Below are 15,809 nucleotides of genomic sequence, written 5' to 3'. Positions count from 1 at the left end.
GCTAAAAAAGATATAGAGGTCCAGACGGAAGAAGCGCTCTTGCCCTTAAGATATAGAGCCTTAAAATCCTGGACAGGTTTTGCCCCCGCTCCATATCTTTCTAACATCATATATGATGGCTATAGATGGGTTTTTTCTAGAGCACGTTTTGATGCCCGGCCTTTAATTTGTTACAAGGAAGGTTTCGGCGCTGGCCTAGTTCCCAAAGATGTTCCCCGTGTACAAATCTTGAAATAGAGTCGGTCTTACATATATTGTTACATTGCAACTTTTATGCTATGGAGAGATAGCTGTTAATTTTCCCATTGTTGTCCAAATTCAAACCCTTGGATGTTCAGTTGAAATTTGCGGAATTGAGGATTTTAACTTTTTTGCTGGAAGACCGAATAGAGAGGATATCTTTAGCTGTGGCAAAATTTTGCTTTCTGGCCCTTAAAAAGAGGAAGCTTGTACCTTAGATAGTGATCTGATGACAACTTAGCATTGCATTGGTGCGTTTCAATGATATATTGTGTTGTTCCTGTATTCGTTTAAAGGGTTTTATATCCCACACAGGGATGAGTCTCCTTCTCTCGGAGACAGAACTTAACTAACTCCCCAACTGTCTTTTTCAACTGTCCCCTCTAACTGACCCTCTTGATAGACATTCAAATCCTCCACACAGCATCCATTCCAAAACCCCTCCCCCTCTCTGTCACTCACCAATCATATCACTTGCCTGATTCCAGCACTCTAGATTATCATCACAGCCATGCAAACCAAACTTTTAAAGCCACACACACACAGTTAAACATGAAATCATTACAGTTCTATTGGCTGGTCCCTTGACCGTACTAATAAACTTGACTTGACTAGCCTGGCTGCTGCATTCTGCATTAGCTGCAGCTTCCGGATTTGTGACAAAGGCAGCCCCAAGTAGAGAGCATTACAGTAGTCCAGCCTCGAGGTGACCATCGCATGGATCACTGTAGCCAGGTCATCACGGTCTTGATGTAGCAGGGAAAGCCCCTTGCCTGATCCACTGAAAATCACTGGCTGTTCTGCTAGACAGTGCTGTACTAGGTGCCCCAATGATCTGCCACTATAGAAGATAACTTAAAATGTTGCTGTGCACTTACTGGAAAAAGTATACTTCCCTTATCCTTGCTTTCTTGGACCAGCAATTAGTTGACTCTTGGTTCCTAAAAATATACTACTACATCACATAGTCCTAGAAAAAATAAATTAAATATTGGATAAGAAGCTAAATATATATGCTTGACTATATAATGATCTGTTGTGATTCCCTAAATTGTGGGCTTTGCATATGCCTGCGTTTCTTTTTTATTATACCTTCTGAGCTTTTTGTTCACATCAACTCAAGCATCCCTGGAATAAGGCTGATTCATTTTTTTCTCTTCAGTTTAATGTAGCATTCCCATATTCACCTCCCCCACCTGAGGCCTTTTAATTGCAGAATGATAAGCAGAGGTTTAGGGGGTGCAGCTATTTCTGCCATGGAAATTCTGACACTTCAGTTATCCTGGCAAAGTGTGGTTTGTCATTATGTAAAGCAACATGAGGAATTTTTGGGTTCTCATGCTTCATCACCCCTCCCCCCTTTTCATCAGTCAGAATTCTTCATGCTTCTTTCTTCCTCACATGGTGATTTATGTTCTTGTGGTGGTGCTATGGAAAACCGTAGTTTGTTATATATGAACTCCTATATTTTTTTTTGTTCCCTATGAATCAGGATTCCCAACATGAATTTAAACCTGGTGTGCATTGTTCCCTCTAAGCTGAGTGTGAGCTAGCTCACAGTTTTTTAGCCTCCAGCTCACACATACTTGTCTTAGCTCAGAAAGGACAACTCCAGAGCAAACTTCCATGCTAGACCTGTTCCAGTGCGGCTTTTGGGCAGGCCATGGGAGGGAGACGGCACTGGTTGCCCTCACAGATGACCTCCGGAGGCATCTGGATCGAGGCGGCATGGCGGTACTGTTGTTGTTGGACCTGTCAGCGGCGTTCGGCACGGTTGATCGTCAGTTACTGATCCATCGCGTCGCCGACACTGGGATCCAGGGGCTTGCCTTGCAATGGCTTGTCTCCTTTCTCCAAGGTCAGGGACAGAGGGTGGCATTAGGGGAACAGACGTCCCAGAGGTACCTGCTGGTGTGCAGGGTTCCTCAAGGGGTGGTGTTATCCCCGATGCTATTTAACATCTACATGTGCCCCCTTGCCCAGATTGCTCAGAGGCATAGGCTAGGGTATCATCAATACGCAGATGACACCCAGCTAGACCTGTTGTTGGGCGGTCAGTCCGACTCTACCCTAGATGACCTGGAGCAGGCACTTCAGGACGTGGTGGGCTGGCTTAGACTGAGCCGATTGAAATTGAATCCAACGAAGACGGAGGTCCTGTGCCTGAGTCAGAGCGGGTCAGGGGTAGGGATCAGAGTAAGAGTCCAGGAGCACCTGAATAACAAACAAAATTTGTAGCAAGGGATGCGCTTTCATGAGTCAGTGAGCACTGCTTCAGCGAGCAGTGTCTCACGAAAGCTAGTACCCTGCCACAAACGTTGTTCGTCTTTAAGGTGTTCCCGGACTTTTGCTCTTTTCTGTCTTTTCCTGCTGCAATTTGCTATTTGTTACAGGGCAAAACCTCCCTTATCCAAACAGTCTCAAAATATCCAACATATTCAGATAATGAAGTAGTACCTGCGAAGGGTCACATTGACCAATCGGATCACAACTTGCAAAGCTGGGAATGTCTAAAAACCAGTGTTCCCTCTAAGCTGAGTTAGTGTGAGCTAGCTCACAGTTTTCTAGCCCCCGGCTCACACATTTTTGTCTTAGCACAGGAGGGATGGCTCCAGAGCAAACGAACCGATGCAGTAGCCAAATTCCTCGCTCACAGCTTTAATGCCAGCAGCTCACAAAGTAGAATTTTTGCTCACAAGACTCCACAGCTTAGAGGGTGCATCGCTGGTGTGTCCAGAAGAAGTCACAGGAGAGGAGAAATTGTCTCTGTCCTGTTTCCTCAGTACCATCACCATTTATAAACGTAAGAAAAACCCTGCTGGATCAGACCAGTGGTCCATCTAATCCACCTTCCTGTCTCACACAGTGGTCAAGCAGTTACTCTGGAGAGCCACCAACAGGGTAGAAAGGCCAAGGCCTTCCTCTGATATTGCTTTCTAGCACTGCTACTCAGAAGTGTACTGCCACTGAATGTGTCATGAAGGCCAGTAGCCACACTGATAGTCCTATTCACCATGAATCTGTCCTCTTTTAAAGCCATCTGCACCTTTGTCCATCACTACATCCTCTGGCAGTGAATTCCACATTTTAATTACTTGTTGAACTAGAAAGTATTTCTTCTTGTCTGTCCTGAATCTACTACCTATCAACTTAATTAGATGTTTTTAAGTTTTAGTATTTTGCAAGGGGGGGGGAGTGATGTGTGAAAACATGATGGGTCAGACTGCAAAGAACAGTATTGTGGTACTGTGTAAATTATTTCCCATGAACTTTTTAAAAAAGTTGAAATAGATACAGATCCCATGAAGAATTTGGTATCTATTTCAACCACTGTTTAAATCATCTCATGAGAGACAGTTTACACACACATATACCCCACATGTAAATGCATGTTCACAGATTAGTCTGAATATGTAAGTAGTGTTGAGTAAGAGACTGACTATGGAGAACAGTACCATGTCTGGATAGGTATTAACGTCAGTGGGATTCAATGGGAGTCATTTTGTCTTCATGCTGCTTTTACTTTACATTGATTCGCCTCTGTGACAGATGGCAATTTTTAAAAGCTTAGAAGTACTGTACAAACAGCTGAAGGACTCTGAAGAGTTAATTGTTCACAGAAATAGAAAGGCTTGAGCGACAGGCTGCTCCAAGCAATCTCCTTGGTTAGAATCAACTGAGCAGAGAAAGACTTGCGAGCTTCATGCTGAGAATAGAGTCAGTCAGATTTCTGTTCGACTGAGTTGAGTCTGATTTTAGCCTTAGCTGAGAGCAGTTTAACACAATCAGATAACTAGGGGAAAGTTGGCAAGGAAATTTGGGAAGTAGGTGAAGACTCCCAATTGGGCCAACTAAAGGGGATAGATCTTCTAGTGAGAGGAGAATTTCCTTACCCACTCAAACAGGGAGTTAGCGCTGAAGAGTGCAGAGATTCCTGGTCTGGTGTGGTTAAGAAATTGCCTTTAGAGACTTCATGAGTCAGTTAAAAACTCAAGTTTGGGTACCGGAAAGAGCGTACCAACCTTATGGAAACTAAAAGAGTCAATGAATATTCAACAAAAGCATACTGGAGTATTTGGAAAACAGTGGAATAAAAACCTCTCAACATAACCTTGCACCCACCAGCTGTTAGGCTGAAATAGATACATGCCAATATGTATTGTTGCTAGAGGTTATAATATTGAAGGACTGCATCCTATGGAATTGTCTTAATGGCTTTATGCATTCTATAATTATTAGGTAATAATTGTAAATATTTTGTGCCTTACTAGAAATTGTTGTGTATATGAAGAGTTTTTGGCTTTGAAAAAGGTTTTGCTGAAACGAGGAGCAATTGGGCACCAGTTCCTATTGGCTGAATTGCTGGAAGCTGGAGTTGGAAGTGGAGGACACATTCATCTATGAATTCTTCTTGAATATGGACTTACATTAATTTGGTTGGCTTTCTGTATGGAGTGTTGTTACACGGCTTATCTTTTGGCATTTTTTACATGGTGACTTGATAATATATAGTTTGCAATTTTATAAAAAATAACCATCATTATACTAAATATAGTTTGCAGCAATATTTGTAAGTCACTTGCACAGTGTTTTTTGTTTTGTTGTTTCTCTTAACATTACACTGTGTATCGTTTGGTATTGTTTGCATCTGTTTCGGCCTAACAGCTGACAGGTGCCCCAGTCCCACTGTTAGTCTGAAATGGATGCAAGCTGTAGTGTATTGGCCTCCTCTCGCTCCCCTGGATGACCCCCCCTTCTGCTGGCTGCAGCTTGCTGCGGCCAGGAGAAAGGCGGCCCAAACTGTACAGTTTGGTTATTTTTTGCACACCCCGAACCAGAATTTTCTGGTTCATGCCCATTCCTATATAAGAACTAAAGTCTGTGAATGTACTGGTTTTACCTCAGAAATTTGAACTCCAGATTTCACCTGACCTTTTCCCTCGGTGTTAAACAAAATATTGTGTTATTTTTGAATTTCAAAACGCCTCGAATGCCATTTATGTTGTTTAAGTTAAAGGGGGGCTCCTGATCCTTCTCTTAGGTTTCTGAGTTGAGGCAACAGATAAAATGTACTAGGTCAGGGTGAGAGCCAGAGTTCTTCAGCAAAGAAGAAAACACATTACTAAGGTATAGGGAACACATTACTCAGTCAATTTTTTTAAAAACAGAGGGAAAATCTTGCCTCTGAGGGAGGGAAGTGAATATGGCCGTCTTAGCCTCATACCAACTACCTCCCATAGCCAGCAACTAGCTTTCATATAGTGCATATCAAGTGCTAAAGGTATTTCACATACCTCCTGTGAATCCTCACAGCAGTGCTATAAAGGAGGCCAATGGTATTATGCACATACTACATATGAGGAACTATAATTGAGAGAGGAGTGGCTTCCCTGAAAGCCCCCGGTCAATTGTTGTCTGATGTAAACTTTGGACCGGGGCCTTCTTGGATGTTATCTCTTACTTGTTTTCTGGACTAGGACTGAAAAGTGACTTTTGATGTTAAAGTAACGCTTCATAGAGCCTGTTACTGAAGGAATCAGGGTTTGCTTCAGGATCTTGATTGAAAACATTTATGTTGTGAACTGAAAGAAGCCTTTTCCTGAGGAAAAAAAAGTTTAGCAGAAAGTACAGGTGTGTTTGTGGAAGTGATTGGCTGCAGAAGTGAACCAATAACAAAAAGGAGCTGTCTCATAGTGCAGCCTTGCCTAGCTCTGAGAACATTAAAAATGCTTACATAGGAATGTCTTGGCTTTTTCATAGCCTGTTACTGTTCAGAATCCAGACATGCTTTTAAACTGTTGGTTTGTTCCTCAACTGGCTGTTTGTGTAAGCCTTTTGATATTTAACAGAAATCTGAATGTAGAATTTTGTGACGTTGAGGCTAGTTGTACCTCAAGCTCATGTAATGTACCTCAAGCTCATGTAATTCAAACTATGCCACTTAAATAATGTATTTTTGTTCCTTGTAAAAATAGGTTGTGAAAATGAGAAGAGAAGTGAAGAAGGCCAGAGTTTTAACAATTCGCAAGCTAACTCGACACATTGCAAAACTGAAGGCAAAAAAGTGAGCTATTTTCTTTCTTCTCTTTATGGATTTTATTGTAAAATGTGGTTCTTTCCAGTATCACAAAAGCTGATTTCTGGGTTAGCCCTCCCCCCATATCAAAAAGATGGTACATCTGCCATCCATTTTGAGATGACTTTGAATTTAGATCACAGCAGCAAGGCTACTTTACAGCACTTGTGGGGGTGCTTACTCCACTGAGTCCTTCAGAGATCAATCCTACTCAGCTCTGTTAAGAATCCTGCTCTTGTCTATTCAATGGGTCTTACTCCCAAGGAAGTGCTTTTAGGATTGCACTGTCAATCTCTCACAATCTGGGATAGAGAGTAGGCCTATTATCCACTAATTGGAAATTCCATGAGCTGTTTACCTGAAGAAAAGCCAAGGCTACTGGCTTGTTTCTTCTCATCCTGATTATGTCCTGATCTTGGAAAGATTTTGTAAATCCATGATCTGATCACCTGTTTTGCTAACTCTCAAAAATAGTAGTTGCTGAGGTACCTGGATTAGATTGGGACTGTGTAAAAATCTCCCCCCACACGCTGCTATTTGCTCATATGGGCATGTTATCCTTATTGTGCAAATAGGCTAGAGTATGGGGGGGATCTTCTTCAGAAAACTAGTGCAGTGGAAAGTATTAAAAGGGATTGTGGTCCCTTTAAATGCCTTCTCCAAACCACGCACCTCTGCAGTGAGTGAACTCTGAAGGCATTTAAAGGGCTTGCAAATCCCCTTAAAAACTTCTCCAGAAGTAAGTTCACCCAGAAAGTGTTTAAAAGGACTGCAAGCCCTTTAAATGCCTTCAGAGTTCACTTGTCGCAGAGCTGTGCATCTTGGAGAAAGTATTTAAAGGGACCATGATCCCTTTAAATGCCCTTTAAATTTGACTATCTGGCGGTCCTGAAAATCTCAAATATTTTTGGGATTTTCAGGGACCGGCCATATCAGAATATCTGAAATTGATATCTGGCTGAAGTAATATCTGTAAAATACCAATAAAGTATTTCCTGGATATTTTTTTGACTCGAATTTAGCTGAACACACATCCCTACTAAACAGCTTTTTACTTGGTTTCAGTTGGGCGTGAATTCTAAACTACAGTGAAGTGCTCCCAAACTGTTTAACAGTGAGTTTTGTGTGTGTACAGGGAAGCTCGCTGATGCAATATTTGGGTGTGCTTCACTTTAATTTTAAAAGTTTTACCTGGAGGAAACCTTTTTATCCCTAGAACTACGTTAGCTTCTCTTATCTGTGCTTAAGATTCAGCAACTGACATGTGCAAGATTCAGCAGCTGAAGTGTGCAGTATGCTAGCTCCCTACTCATGGCTTGGTTTTGGAATTGGCACTGTTGCCTATCTTCTCTATTTTTCCTTCTCCACAGCAGACCCTTTTGACTCTGGAAAGCTTGATTCTTGTGGTAGTAGGGCTTGTGTGAAGTAATAACTGTAAGAGCCAGGGGGTGTATTGAGGCAAGGAAGGAGACAATACAATTTTCTCTTCCCGGCAGAGTTGTGGTGATAGATGAGAGAGAGAGAGAGAGGAAGGAGCTATTTTATTCCTTTTCCCTCCTTGATCCAGCTGCCCCAACCCATTAGGCGATTATTCCATATGGGTTCCACAACACCAGCAATCAGCTTTTCCAGAGGAGTCAGAAGGGACTGCTGTGGGGAGAAAAAAGAGAAAGCAGAGAAGTTCCACAAACCTTATATGATTAGACTGCTGGATCCAACCCAGTGTTTTCATTGTTCTAAGTATTTTGCACACATTGTCTTCTTAGAGCATCTCTATAAACCAAGTCATGTTGCAGATAGCTGAGGCTGAGAGAAAATAGCTTGCCAAAGACTACATAGCAAGTTCATAGAAGATGCAATATTTGAAAAGCAACCTCTAAGATCACATAGTACTATTGTGCATGACTGCTAATAGAAATTATTGTTGTTATAGATTTTCACATAGGCATTTGTGAACTAGAGTTTGCTTCTTCATATGCATCAGCATGTCCTCAGCAAATGTATATATAGGCAGACGGAAAAAATTGGGTGGGAACTATTGGCATTCAGTTGTTAATGATTAGCATAACATTTTACATTGCATAATAATGGAACATAATAAATGTGCTACTATAGTGTTAACCATATTTCTCATTCAGGGGTACTGAAGATGCAGTACTGAAAAATCATAAACGTGCACAGAGGTTACTAGAAGAAATTCATGCTATGAAGGTAATGCCATGCATCTGTCTTCACTTTGTCACATACTGTGCTTAAATTACAAGCAGGTGCGTAGGATTCTTTTGAAATGCACTTCAGTAAACTCATTCGAGATTTTGCATAGACTGAGTTTTGGCTGTCAGAGGGAGGAACAGAATGAACTTGATGGGAGACTATTTTAAATTTTGATTTTACTGTTTAATGCTGTAACTGTCAAGGTACTAGACTAATTTGATTTTAGGAATTGCCAAGTTAAACTTGTGCTCTTGTCCAATATCCTTGTAAGCCTCCAGTTTTAATTCCTGTTGTAAACTATTACTGTGAAGGGTCCATGCTAGTTAGAATTGTGGTTGGCTGTTCTAGAGGCTGACATCATTCTTCCTAGTTGCCAGATCCTTGCATTTTTAGGTGGATCTGTCACTCCTTTAGTGTGTGAAGTAGTAACTAACAAAATGGACTGAAGCGAAACTATTTTTCCCTCCTTTAGCCAGGAGCATTTAGCATTTGCTAGCCTCTTTTAGTTTTCTTACACTGACAGGCTAAGCTATAAAATGTCTGGCTGGCAGTTGTATAACAGAATTTTTTGGTACTAGTGAGTTTCTTAATTATAGGATGACTTTTGTTTGACTTCAAAAATTATAAATATTGCAGAGGCTTACAAGAACTGTTTTTGAGGTCTAACCATATGATTAATCTGCAGGAATACTGTTTTGTCCTATTATCATAAACAGATGAGCCATAATTTTTCATTACATATTAAGACTAAGAAGAATTTCAAAACCAGAAATTCTCACCAGAGAAATTAAAAATAGATGAAACAGAAAATAGATGTGCCTGCTGAAAGTCTGTAAGGTAAAGGTAAAGGTTCCTTTGCTCGAAAGCCAGTCGAGTCCGACTCTAGGGTTGCGGTGCTCATCTCCGTTTCAAAGCCGAAGAGCCAGTGCTGTCCGAAGACGTTTCCGTGGTCATGTGGCCGGCATGACTAAACACCAAGGCGCACAGAACGCTGTTACCTTCCCACCGAAGTGGTACCTATTTATCTACTTGCAATTTCTTGCTTTCGAACTGCTAGGTTGGCAGGAGCTGGAACTAGAGACGGGAGCTCACTCTGTCATGCGGCAACTCGGGTCTTGAACTGCTGAACTACTGACCTTCCACAACCTGCAGTTCAGCGTCTTAACCACTTGAGCCACCGCAGCACTACTTAAAACTACATAGAAGTTATTAAAGACTATAGAAAATAAGTTGGAATTTTTTAAATCTTATCACTCTATCATTTCCTTATTTGGGGTTTTATATTTTTCCCATTTTCATCTCTTTGTAGTGCTGGTTAGCAGAGTGCTTATTACTTCAGCAAAATGTGCAGCCCAAAATAATAAAACAGTAGCAGAGCTGGGACCTATTATTTCCTATCGATGCCTGTAATCTCCTGTCTTTGTCTTTTAAGCACCATGTCCAAACAAGTGGTTTAGTATCTCTGCAACTGCAAGGCTGTCTTACTGGCCAAGCAAAGGCATGACCTTAAGTTGCTCTGCATTTTCTCTTTGAAATTCTAGCAGCTATCGTGCAAATTAAGAAAATGAGAAAGCTGTCATGCAGTTTAAGAATGCAAGAAATGTTGCAAGGTTTATTTATTTATTTTTATTTATGATTATATTTTTATCCCGCCCTCCCCGTGAACGGGCTCAGGGCGGCTAACAAACAAGGGCACCATGTGCCAAATATAAAACATTAAAACGTATATCAAAATTAAAGTGGTCAGTGATGTTAATATTAATCATTTAGTCAAATAAGTCAAGTCAAGATGGTGATCAGTAGATGTTACTCAAGCCCGAATCGGCAGTACCGCTCCATCAGAATACTGTAACTCGATCTCATAGTGGGCCATCAATCTTAAATGGGCCGTCCCAGTGCCCCATGTTCCCATGAGGCAGTTGGTGATGGTGGCAGCGGCTCCTAATTAAAAGCCTGGCAGAAGACCTCCGTCTTGCAGGCCCTGCGGAACTGTGAAAAGTCCCGCAGGGCCCTGATCTCCCCTGGGAGCTCATTCCACCAGGTAGGAGCCACCACTGAAAAGGCCCTGGCCCTGGTTGCCACAAGCCTGGCCTCCCTGGGGCCTGGAATCACCAGTCGATGTTGAGCCCTCGACAGTAGTGCTCTCTGGGGTATCAGTGGGGAAAGGCGGTCCCTCAGGTATGTCGGACCCTGGCCATATAGGGCTTTAAAGGTAAGTACCAGCACTTTGAAGCAAACTCAGAAAGCTATAGGCAGCCAGTGCAGTGCTTTCAGCACAGGTCGGAGGTGCTCCCATCTAGTGTCGCATGGATCACTGTGGCCAGGTCATCATGGTCGAGGAAGGGGACCAACTGCCGCGCCAGCCGAAGGTGGTAAAAGGCTGACTTGGCAGTGGCTGCTACCTGGGCCTCCATCGTTAAGGAGGAATCCAGGAGCACACCCAAACTCCTAACCTCCGTCGCCGGCACCAAAGTCACCCTGTCGAAGGCCGGGAGAGGGAGCTCCAGCCCCGCACCAATCCGACTCAGACCCAGGACCTCCGTCTTTGCCGGGTTTAGTTTCAGCCGACTCAGTCTGAGCCAACCAGCCACAGCCTGTAACGCCCGATGAAGGTCATCTGGGGTGGAGTCCGACCGGCCGCCCAACATCAGATAAAGCTGGGTGTCATCTGCATATTGATGACACCCAAGCCCACAACTCCGGGCAATCTGGGCAAGGGGGCTCATGTAGATGTTAAACAACATCGGGGATAGCACTTCCCCCTGAGATACCCCACATTCAAGAGGCCACCTCCGGGACCGCTGATCCCCTATCACCACCCTTTGTCCCTGACCTTGGAGAAAAGAGGCCAACCATTGAAGGGCAAGCCCCTGAATCCCCGCGTCGGTGAGGCGGTGGGCTAGCAACTGGTGGTCGACCATATCGAACGCGGCCGACAGATCTAACAACAACAGCGCTGCCACACCGCCACGATCCAGATGCCTACGGAGGTCGTCAGTCAAAGCGACCAGTACCGTCTCCGTCCCATGACCAGGGCGAAAGCTGGACTGGAAGGGATCAAGGACAGAAGCGTCATCCAGAAAGCCCTGTAGCTGTATCACCACTGCTCTCTCAATAAGTTTGCCCAAATAGGATCTCTTCTGGGAGCTCAAAACATCTCCCACACTGCTGTGGCCCCAATTCAAATAGAAGCCTGTAAGGTTTTTTAATATTAAGGAAAATGTTGGAAGGTCTGGCGGGATGTCCATGCCCCGCCTCTTTGGGCATGCGCAGTGGGGTTCCCGCACATGCCTGGGAGGGAGGCGTGAAAATCCCATTGTGAGCTTTGTATACCACCGATTTGGATCAGCGCAGGCGCATAATCCCATTGGTGTGATGCATAGAACATCAAAGTCCCATGGTGAGCTTTGTATACCACCGATTTGGATCAGCGCAGGCGCATAATCCCATTGGTGTGATGCATAGAGCATCAAAGACCGTTGAGGACTACAGAAACTTTCAGCTGAAAGGACCCCATTCAACATATGGAAAATATATCTAACCATCATTCCTGTAAGGTGCAACCACTAGTAACCAAGACAGCAATTTTGTGGGAATTTAAAAAGTAGTAGCTCTTTCAAACTACTCTTTAAAACTACTGCAGGAAACTATCTCAGCTATCACACGGCACAAACCATCTTCAGCAAAAGGAAGAAACTAGGTCATAACATCATTCAGTGTGGCAATCAAAAAAGCCAAAATTATAACGCTTCAACATCCATTTCCTTAGAAAGCCCTTGGTTTTCAATGTCAGCATTTGCTTGGGACAGTATCCTCTAATTTTGACTTGCAGCATATTTCAGATTATCTCCCCCAAAGTCATGATCGTTACAATTATGAGCAATACCAGGGGTAACATGCTAGAACTTCTCCAGTGTGTGGACTGGCTATTTAATTCTAGGTAATCACAATTCCAGTGACATAAGGAGTGAGCTGATTTCTGCCCTTGTCTCCTTTAAATAAATATAGAATCAGACAGGAGAACTGTGCATGCAAATGCATGCTATTTTTATTCTTTCGCTCTTTCTTTCTCTTCAGGGAGGGGCTGTGACTCAGTGACAGATCATCTGCTTAGCATGCAGAAGGTCCCAGATGCAGTTAAAAGGATCAGGTAGTAGGTGATATGAAAGACCTCCACCTGAGACCCTGGAGAGCCACTGCTGGTCAGAGTAGACAATTCTGACTTGACGGACCAATGATCAATTCATTATAAGGCAGCTTCATTTGTCAAGTGTCTCCTTACTTTTGCCTATCAATTTTTACACTACAAGTGAAGCACCACTAAAACACACACATGGAGTCTTCCAAACACCTATGAATAGACGTTGTCATTTCCTACCTCCCCCTTCCTCCAGTATTCACTCAAAAAGCTACTGCTGCTGAGGGGTGCAAGGACTTCTCAATATGCCATGCAGCATGAGAGGGGGCTTCATCAAGGATGAAGCTTCAGCCAAAATAATGCCCCTCCCTTCAATCCTGTGTGAACAGGATTGATTTTGTGGAATAAGCTCCATTCACGCAACATTTAGGGAAGTGATTTTGGCTGAATCCCCCTTTGTGTTGCAGTTCCTTCCTGCCGCACTATTCTAGAGAGACTTTCAGCAGTGGCTTTTTTAAGGGGTAAAAGGGAAGGTGGGAAAGATCCGCTAAGGTAAGGTGGGGAAGATCTGCCTCTGTGAACTCAATGCATTCACAGGACCTACCCCACCGCCAGAAACTATTTTTAGGGAAGCAGTAAAAGAAGTCACAAAATGGCAGCTAAGATACTTTCCTTCCTTTGTTGCTATAGAAGTAGAGATGGATAGTAACAATTAGGGATGTGCGGACTCTGCAAATTCAAAAATGGTTTGTATGAAAAGACATAAGCCAAATCCAAACTAGCATTTCAGATACCACCTCTTCCTGTTGCTTAGAAGCATCTGTGTCACAAAACAAGCTTACACTGCATACAACATTCCCATTACTCACTGGAAGGACAATCAAACAGACTTAATTTGTGTCATGAAGGCCAGGCACCTCAGTCCTACATGACAGTGGTACACATGAAGCAGCTAAGTGTTGTCTGACCTATCACCACCACATGTCCCTATCTGGAAAACAAGCCACTCCAAGATTTGTCACTGTGAGTTCACTTCAAAAGGGGCACAGTTTCTGGTAGTCTGAAATCCAATCAAAAGTTAGGTCCACCAGGACTGGCACCATCTTCTTCCCCTGAAATCTATGGGTAATTTCTGAATCTGGCAGTGAATTTCATAGCAATATTGGTGTGCTACTGAACTACTGAAATACTGAACTATTTCAAATACAATTCAAAGTGAAAGTGTTTGCTGGATCAACCCTTACTTTCCATCCATAGCAATATGACTACCTTGAAAGCACTTGCTGTCTGTGCACCATACTAGTATGCAGCAGCGCTCACATGACTGCCTTCTCCCTTTGTTTTCGTCCCCTACTTGGATCTCCAATCCACGGTCTTCGAAACCTTCATCTGGTTCCACAATTTCTCTTGGAATCAATAATTTAATAAATTGTTATTTCTCTAGTCAGCATCATTTTGGGGATGAATGATGACCTAGAACTGGAAGACTTATCCTGGGCCACGGATGCCATACTGCCAATGCTGCTGTCAGGGCTCAGGTCTCATCATCAGTAGTAGTCTTTCGCAGGGAGTAAGTTCTACATTGGATCTTAATTCCGCCTTTGAGTTCAGTGGTTTTGGACATTCTGCTTTTGTGTTGGCTTCAGATGGATGCCTGGCTACTATATTCCGTAACCTGTACAGTGCTCTTTGTCTCAAATAGTCTGAATTTAGTCCTTGCGGCCTGTGGCTGAGCACGGGGTAATGTGCTGGCGCAGCAAAAATGAGGCCAGTTTTACCCACCAATCGCCCTGCGTCAGCTTGCTAAGGGCTTCTTTGGTCATTCGGACCATTCTTTCCGCCTGGCCGTTAGAGGCCGGGTGGAAGGGAGCCAACGTCAGGTGCCTAATTCCAAGTGACACTAGACTACTCACCCTTCCCTCAGGATAAGGGTTTCTTCCCACAGCAGCCTTCCTTCTGGCTCTGCCCTCTGGAAGAAAGAACAGCTTCTGCTCTGGCACCAGCCCTTTTGTTCCCCAGCCCTCTTCTTCCCTATTGGTCAATTTTGGCTCCAAAACCTCTCAGGGGCTTCTGGGAGTTGTAGGCCCAGCCTCACCTACTGCTACTCAGGCTCCCTGGGCCTAATAGGCCTCTGGTGGCACAGCCCAGATCATCACAGCTGCCAAAACCTCTTCTGATAGAACTAGTATTATAAATTCTAGGTAAGACTTGCAAAGTGAATACTTGACCTGGATTCTCTTATCTCACAGGCACTGCTACAGTATTTTAACCACTGCTCTGCAACTACAGCACAACAGGTGTGCATGCCCTGCTGTAAAGCATGGTAAAGAAAAGACCCATTCCTTTAAAAGTCTGTTGTAAATCCATGAAACATTTAGAGGTATTTTACTTTTCCCCCTCCTAGGAATTACATAGGAAGCTTTCAACTCAATTTTTAAGGGAATTTTGAATTCCAGTTCCTTGGAAGTCTTTGCTAAACACATAAATTAAACTCTTCTCTTGGAATCAAGCTTTGGATTCCTGGCACATGTTTCACAGACCGCTAAACCACAAATGACACTAGGAACAGTTGACTTGTTGTGACTGATGGAATGACAGCAAAACACAAAGCAGATTTTAAAGATTCATTTTTAGGCACAAGGGCAAACCATCTAGTTGTCCTGCATTTTATTAGCTCTTATTGCCTAATGTTTATGACATAGCTTCCTGAACTGAAAAGGCAAATAATTCCATCTGCAAACCATGTTTTCTTATCTTAAAGAAACCCTATCCAATATTACACCAATCCAATACTACATCATCACATATTCAGTTGGATTACGGTCTTTATAATAATTCATCTTCCTGGCATAGTAATGTGTTAATCTTGCATGTATTCTTGAAGAAGCTGTTTAAGGACAACAGTGCTATTATATGCATGAACACATACAAGCACCATAGCACTAGCTGCAAAACAGAGAAGAAGCTGCCCCCCTACTGTGTGTGAGCATATGAACTCTCCTTCCTTCAACCTTAAACTGCAGTTGATCTTTGAGATTAGAAGGGAGAAAATGAACTGGATCCAAAAGGTCATTTTCAGCCCATGGAAGGGTAGTTTTTGACGATTCCCATCCCACAGTGAAACCCCCCCCCCCCCTTTAC

At 43.2% G+C, this 15,809-nt stretch overlaps 1 protein-coding gene across 3 annotated transcripts in view; it reads left to right on the top strand.

The window, feature by feature from the left end:
• The window catches only part of SRFBP1 (serum response factor binding protein 1), an 89,392-nt gene that overhangs the window by 27,372 nt on the left and 46,211 nt on the right, over positions 1-15,809 (top strand). For 2 of the 3 annotated variants that reach the window (XM_015424965.1, XM_015424964.1), the window contains exons 2-3: positions 6,216-6,304; positions 8,455-8,527. In XM_015424965.1, the coding sequence (XP_015280451.1) occupies positions 6,216-6,304; positions 8,455-8,527 (162 nt within the window). Of the gene's footprint in view, positions 1-6,215; positions 6,305-8,454; positions 8,584-15,809 lie in introns of those variants that run through there. The other variant, XM_015424966.1, reaches the window with a different exon arrangement.

The sequence above is a fragment of the Gekko japonicus genome, unplaced genomic scaffold, assembly GCF_001447785.1.
Source record: "Gekko japonicus isolate JY-2015 unplaced genomic scaffold, Gekko_japonicus_V1.1 scaffold1930, whole genome shotgun sequence".
NCBI lineage: Eukaryota > Metazoa > Chordata > Lepidosauria > Squamata > Gekkonidae > Gekko > Gekko japonicus.
The sequence above is the reverse complement of the archived record's forward strand: the minus strand, read 5'-3'. Positions and strand labels throughout refer to the sequence as shown.